The sequence below is a fragment of the Epinephelus lanceolatus genome, chromosome 13 (assembly GCF_041903045.1).
Source record: "Epinephelus lanceolatus isolate andai-2023 chromosome 13, ASM4190304v1, whole genome shotgun sequence".
NCBI classification, from domain to species: Eukaryota; Metazoa; Chordata; class Actinopteri; order Perciformes; family Serranidae; genus Epinephelus; species Epinephelus lanceolatus.
The window spans coordinates 1,844,590-1,852,087 of record NC_135746.1 but is presented as its reverse complement, the minus strand read 5'-3'; the positions used below and the strand labels follow the sequence as shown (position 1 = coordinate 1,852,087).

Here is a 7,498-nt window from a genome sequence, read left to right as displayed (position 1 = left end):
AACAATTACACCGAGACCTTCTTGAAGAGGTGGTCTCAGTCCGTTTCCAAAGGAACTCTGGTGCGGTTGGTTTGTGGTGAGAAGGTGTTCCGACCTGGATGTGAAGCAACTGCAGTCACATGACACATTGTTTGGGTTAAACATGAGCATGTTACAGTCCTGGAGGATTATTAATGTGCACCTCCTCCTGTACTGCCTTAATATGCACATTCAGCACATCCAATGCATCAAAACATTGTTTTCTAGTTGGAGCCGCGCCTCGTTTTCAAACTGTATGCTTTGACTAAAATGAACAATGACAGCAATATAGTCCACGATGAGCAGCGCTAAAATCAACCTGCGTAGTTGTCCCTCCATTGTGACATTAGAAAGTGTCACATTTATCTTGCAAGTGTACTCTTCTTCAACGTTTGCTTTACTTCCTGGATTTTTCTGACCAATCAAGAGCAGCTTTCTCACACAAGGCATTTGATCTGGTCCTCTTGTAAATGCTGCCGTGAGAATACCAACCAACTCTAGGCAATTATACAACTTTGGGACAACATGAGTCCCTGATTCAGACCACAGGAGACCACTCTAGGGCTGACAGCAGCCTTAAAAACATGGTGGTGCAACATGGCGAACTCCGTACATGAGGACCCACTCCTTATGTAGATATTAACATGTTATTCCAAAGTCAGGAAATCACAACAATTCTTATTTTCAGGTGATTATACACTACAGAAAACTATACTTATTATATTGTATCCCATTTCTGCCAGTATATCCCTGCAAACCCTAGTCACTGGGCCTTTAATACAAAACAAAAAAACACCCCGACAGAAGCTGCATTACTCTGCACGTAGGATAAAAATATCAGCCGTCTGAGTGTTGTTTTGCAGCGTGGCTGGAGCACGTTCCTCCATCAAGCTGTTTCCTTTAGATATCATGCAGTTGAAGTTTAGGCCCTGAGGCTGTGATGACTAGACTGACAGCACACACACACACACACACACACACACACACACACCACACACTCTGGTCTGTTTTGACGGCCATCACATTTTCACTCAGACTGTGTTTTTCCTTGCTCAGATGGTCTAATAGGAGTCCCTACTGTACTGAGCCAGCACAGAGAAAGAACATATCCTTATTAGGAAGAGATCAGGCGTCCATATATGGAAAAGCTTCCTCTGTAGTAACAGCCCTGTCTGCTGGCTTCTCACTCACATTCCTTCAGCTCCAGGTTTCTCTGGGAGTTTTTCATTTCCGATTCGCTGGCTGGAGAAGGAGCAGGGCCGCCTTTCATAAGAGTCTAGCCTGGTGTGTGATCCCCTTTTTCAAAAAAATACACAAACCTCCGTCTAGCCTCTTTCCTGCAATCCTCTACTCTGGGGTTTGATGTAGTAAAATAAGCCTGGCCGGGGACGGGGCACACCTGGCCTTTTCAAGTTCGTCATAGACTAAACCTCATTAGGCAGGTGAGAAGCCAGAGAACATGTAGCCTTTGTTCCCGTAATATCTGCCTTCATGGGCCGGGGCTGCACTTTCACTAAAGTCGACTCAGGATTTTTAATCACGATTTGTCCTGACTAAGACCCTCAGAGTCAAAACGCCCAGTCAAATGTGTAATGTAATCCCAAGCCTTTGTTTTCAGCAGAATCCCTGAAAAAGAAAAAGACAAAAAGCCTTTTCGGGAAGAAAGAAAATCAGCCTAATGCTCAAATCAACAAACATCCATTACCGGCAGTGCCATTAACTGAGAACATTGGTCTTTGTCTCCTAAATACCTGTCCTGAATTCCTTGGCAGGACGGCACATTCAGCTCAGGTAACTCAGGAAACGGACCATCAGGATCGTCTTGTCACATTCAGCAGCAGAAACAAATGGCAGACAAATGCAAAGCTCATATTCTTTTACCTATTTGCCAAATCTATTCAATTGTATATCAACTAAACTTGAGTCATATGACTTTGCATCACAGATAAGGAAATCTCTATCTGCTTCCTTTCAAATATAATGGAAATAGACAGCACTCCTGGTTTGGCTTTTGGTGCTCAAAGTGCCAAAATGAAAAACTAAACAGGAATGTCTCTTTGCAGAAATCACGACCCGGTCACTCAAGATAATCTGCAGACTTTGTTGGGAGCAGTTTCATGTAGGAACTATTTTCTTTCTACCAAACTACAGCGTGCAGAAGAAAGCATGCATCATGCTTATGTGGTGCTTCTTAAAGTCAAAGATGCTTCCCAGGTAGGACAGGTTCTTCCAAGTCAGGTGCTACAGAGGATAGGCAAGACTCCTTCCTAGCATTTGGTGATTGCACATTGGAACAGGCTAACAAGTGCCCAGGTGTTTCGCTGAAGAGGCCCTGCCTTAAATTCCTGCAAATTGTGCGTGAAGAATTGTGGGTACTTCATGCCTGCTGAGGATACACACATGCATCCTTGAAAATTCTCTAAAGGAAGGACTCAGCCCTAGGTAGAATTTGAAGGATCCTTGACATTAGCAGGATTTGATGGCGTACCCTCCTTGAAATTTAGACGTTTAAGGATCCTTCCTTAACTTTGAGAAGCACCAATCCACAAGAGTCTCCTGGTCATGACAGCACGAGATGTAAACAGTAAGTTGAGTTGTACTGTTAGCTAGCTCAATGGTGCTAGGTAGGCTAGCAGTAGACGCACGCTTCCTTCTGTTGGTATTGTACGTTTCTTCATTCATTCATTTTCCGTAACCACTTACCCTGTTAGGAGTCGCGGGGGGGTGGAGCCTATTCCAGCTGACATCGGGCGAGAGGCAGGGTTCACCCTGGACAGGTCACCAGACTATCACAGGGCTGACACATAGAGACAGACAACCATTCACACTCACATTCACACCTACGGACAATTTAGAGTCAGCAGTTAACCTGCATGTCTTTGGACTGTGGGAGGAAGCTGGAGACAATATTCAAGTCCCAGTGTCCACAAACGAGTACTTCGTAATGAACAGCGTCTCTTACTGTTGCTAAAATTGGCCAAATGTGTTGCCATATCAAACTACAAACATCATTAATCACAAATAAACAAGTTTCAACTATTAAATCTGATCAGGTTTTGGACCTTGTTTACTTTTGTGTCGGGATCGGCTGCAGACTGACTTGGCAGAGATGGCTGTCATCTTGTTTTTACATGGATTAGTGTATTGTGCTCTGACTACCATGAGATGGCACAAAAAGTGTCCACGAACGAGGACAACAGGTCTGAGTTAAGTAGAATCAAGTATAAGGTGGTGCAAACCCAAAATGTGATGTCATCATATGAGGACACAGGGTCTCAGGAGGTTTTGAAGGGGACTTGACCCATAGGTTGAGAAACGCAAGAATAAAATATCCCACTGCATATACTGTAGTTACAACTTGCTGCCATAATAAGATGCTACTTATGCACTGATGTAACAGTATTAACAATCAGATTATACATAATTTTCTTAAAACAATTTCAATAGGATTTTAAATGCAGGACTTTTAATTGTAGTAGAGTATTTTCACAGTGGTGTTGCTACTGTTACGTAAGTAAAGGATCCGAATACTTTTTAGTCTAACAGTGCTATTTTCAAATGAGTCACAAGGGAATCAGACGATTGCAAGATAAACAGCATAGTCTTGTGTATCATACTTCAGGATCGAAGGAAGTGTTTATGAACAAAATGCCTCACTCATGCAGAAGAGATCATAATGTGCTCGTAATGTGTTTTGCTTAAAGCTGCAGATGAGCCTCCTGATGTCAGTGCACAAAAATGCCCCTGCAGTGTCCCAGATGTAACCACACAAGTACAGAAGACAGAGTAACAAGAAGCTCCAGCAGCTGCCAAGTCTGTGTGCAGGAGCGAGCACCTTGTTAGATAACCAGCTCAAGTTAATGACTCAAATGAACTTCCTTTCCCCAACAGCTCGCTGCTAATTTACTAAAGTACAGGCTGTCTGTGCGCCTTTGAAGTCAGAGCTGAGGAATGCTGTTGTGGGTTTAAAGTCTTAACCACACATTACACATCAGTCGGTTTATTTAATCGTGGCATGTTGAAGTATTTTTATTAGTTTCTACCTGTTGCTTTAAATGGTTCTTTCTTTATTTAAAGCTCTTTGTGCCTTCACTTTTGAACCATGCTCAAGTTTTTTTTTTAATCTTCCTTTTTTTGAAATTAATATTTATAGGTACCGGCTGTCTGTTTGTGAAGTCAGGCTTCAGGAATTCCCAGTGTGGGGTCCCAGGCCTCTAACCAGACTTAACCTCCCATTCCAGATGAAAGCCCGCTCTGAGAGAGAGACAGTGTTGTTTGGCCCGAGCAGCAGAGCCTTGCCTTCAGACAGCAGGAATGTGGGATGTCTGGAGTGGGGGTCAGGAAGCGAGGAAAGAATGCCAAGTATGTCCATGTTTGTCCAGGGCTGGCTCTCCATTCAGCCCCCAGTGACGTGCTGCGAGGGCCAGCGAGTATAAAGGGAGCTGAGCTCTGCAGTCAGAACTCAGATCAACTTCTCTACCGAAGCTAAACTCTAGCTTTCACCAAGAAAGAAAGAAAGACTGAAGGAAAGGAAAGCCTGTGACCGGAGCAGCAGAGAAACGCTACGAGACGAACGAGACAAGAGATCAACTTGATCAGAAACGGTTTCTCCAGCTCAAACTTTGAGACTAAAGGAAGACTTTCTCAACAAGACTTGAGGAAAAACTAGAATCTATTTCCACGAGGAAGAAAAGATGTCTGCTGGAATGAAGAAAATGATTTTGCTGCCTTTCCTGTGCGCCATGCTCTCATACATGGTAAGTCAAAAAACATAAAATGACTTTATGCTGCTGCTGTAGTTTCAGGCTTCGGAGCTCAGGCTTTAAACATAAAGGCAACGCACTGAGTCTCGTCAGAACATGACATAAGCTCTAGGCACTGTGTTCCCCATGTGCTGGTGATTACTGTAATACGCACTGTGGAGATGATATTTATCGAAGCGTGTGTCTGTGTGTGCTCAGGCTGCAGGTCAGGAGTGCAGCAACCAGTGTTCGTGCCCCTCCACTCCCCCTCAGTGCGCCCCAGGAGTGAGCCTGGTGCTGGACGGCTGCGGCTGCTGCAGGGTGTGCGCCAAGCAGATGGGGGAGCTCTGTGCTGATAAAGACGTCTGCGACCCACACAAAGGCCTCTACTGTGACTACGGAGCCCCCGTCAACAGACACATTGGAGTGTGCACAGGTGAGCCACTGAAAATGACTTTCTCAGTGACTGTAGATCATTAACTGTCTTTCACGTATGAACCGAATCATAACCTTCTCCTTTGTTGTTTCCCCCTGCAGCTCGGGAGGGAGCCACCTGTGTGTTCGGAGGCATGATTTACAAGAGCGGAGAGACTTTCCAGAGCAGCTGCAAGTACCAGTGTACCTGTCTGGATGGAGCTGTGGGTTGTGTCCCTCTTTGCTCCATGGACATCAGGCTGCCCAGCCCAGACTGCCCCATGCCGAGACGTGTCAAGGTGCCAGGGAAATGCTGCGAGGAGTGGGCGTGTGATTCTCCCAACAGACACAGCTTCATGGGCTCTGCTTTGGCTGGTAAGTTAGTCTCTGTTTCTTCAATGCACAGTCACTTTTCGTTGGTCTTCACACAGTCAGGATGGTGTTTCTAATCCAGTGTTTGCTCCTGTGTTTACAGCCTACAGAGAGGAAGAGACCTATGGCCCTGATCTCTCCATGATGAGGGAGAACTGCCTGGTTCAGACTACTGAATGGAGCGCCTGCTCTAAGACTTGCGGCCTTGGGATCTCCACCAGGGTCACCAATGATAACCGCGAATGCCGCCTGGAGAAACAGACCCGGTTGTGTATGGTGCGACCATGCGAGTCCCAGCTGGAGCAGAGCATCAGGGTGAGTTATTTTTAAACTACACTGCTTTCATGACCTCTACAGATATCAGCGCTTTAACATCCAAAGAATGCTTACTCAAGTTCTCCTCATTTTCCTCCTACAGAAAGGCAAAAAGTGCATCCGCACTCCCAGACTCTCCAAGCCCATGAAGTTCGAGATCTCCGGCTGCACCACCACCAAGTCCTACAGGCCAAAGTTCTGCGGCGTCTGCTTGGATGGCCGCTGCTGCACCCCCCACAGAACCACCACCCTGCCCATGGAGTTCAAATGCCCTGACGGACAGGTCATGAAGAAGCACATGATGTTCATCAAGTCCTGCGCCTGCCACCACAACTGCCCCGGCGAGAACGACATCTTCGAGTCCATGTATTACAAGAAGATGATGGGAGACATGGCGTGAGCCACTGAAGGAACGAACGCAGCTTATGACTTGAAAACAAACAGAACTCCATCTCATTTTGCAGCTCAGTATATATGTTTTTTGTTAATGTTTTATTTTGTCTCATTGTAAAAGTAGTCCAGACACTCGTCTAAGTGTCTGTGTGTTTTGTACGGCTGGCGCACATCAGCCACATAGACTCAGACAGAGGGTTGCATAGCAGCTCCAAGAGATTCCTGCACTATAACTTCTATTTTTGACAAACCTACTGTCAGGTTGCCGCCCATTCCCCCTTGAAACCCCCTTTTAAAGACCCGTCCATTTTACTGTATGCATTTTTATACCTTATCTAAACCTTGACGTCCTCTCTAAACGAGGTGTCTAATAACTCCCTCCACCCTCCGAGCCCAGACCAGACCTGGAAACTCTAAGCAGCTGTAGAAGGAGCACGCAGACCACAGCAGGCCAGTGTTCCCCTGTCCAAACAGGTCTGAATGTGTCCTTGTGTGTGTGTATGTGTGAGTGTGTGTGTGTTTGTGTCTGTTAGCGCAGGCCTGAATGTCGGCCTTGTCTCTGTGTTCACCCTGCTCACAGAGTAGAGGAAAGGTCAGAGTTTCCGCCAAGCATGTGGATGAGAAAGCGAGCAGCGTGCTGAGTTTAAGGTTAGATAAGGAACACAGTGGGCTTTGCCACGGCACTGAGAAAAAAGAAAAAAAAAAAGACATGTTGACTATTACTGATTCAGGTCAGAAGGAAGAAACCAAGTGTCTATAGGAACAAAGTGTCTATTTTGTACAAGAATAGAAGACTGGAAGAATTGTTATTTCATTCCTTTTTGTATTGTTGTGTAAATGATGTATATATTTGTACAGTTTAAGTTAATTTAAAAGCCAAATGTGTTCTGTGCTTCGAAATGTATCGATAGTGTATGTTTTGTCGACAGTATTTTTTACTATTTTATTGAGAAGTGTGACAAAAATGTTACATGTTTCACTTTGTAGCTGGAAATAAAATGTTATATTTTTTATACAAACACTTTTGTGTCTTCAATTCTGTTTGTTCCCTGAACTATAAGATCTGTTAACACCTCCGACTGAACACATTCACTGTTATTCACAGCGAAATCAGAGCATCACTTGTTCATGTTTGACTTTTTAACATCATTGTCGGGACAAGTATCACTTAACAATCAACACAAATATCACCATACCAGAGCCAGGGTGCAGGAAATCAACTGTGTTCAGTCACTACATCAAGT

General features: G+C 44.8%; 1 protein-coding gene across 1 annotated transcript; it reads left to right on the top strand.

Annotated features, from left to right (window-relative positions):
• The first annotated feature begins 4,469 nt into the window (after nt 1-4,469).
• ccn2a (cellular communication network factor 2a) lies at nt 4,470-7,273 on the top strand. Its single transcript, XM_033649457.2, has 5 exons — nt 4,470-4,775; nt 4,980-5,196; nt 5,298-5,549; nt 5,650-5,861; nt 5,965-7,273. Exons 1-5 carry the CDS (start codon nt 4,713-4,715, stop codon nt 6,259-6,261), a joined length of 1,041 nt encoding a protein of 346 aa, XP_033505348.1. The 5' UTR covers nt 4,470-4,712; the 3' UTR covers nt 6,262-7,273.
• The last annotated feature ends 225 nt before the right edge of the window (nt 7,274-7,498 follow it).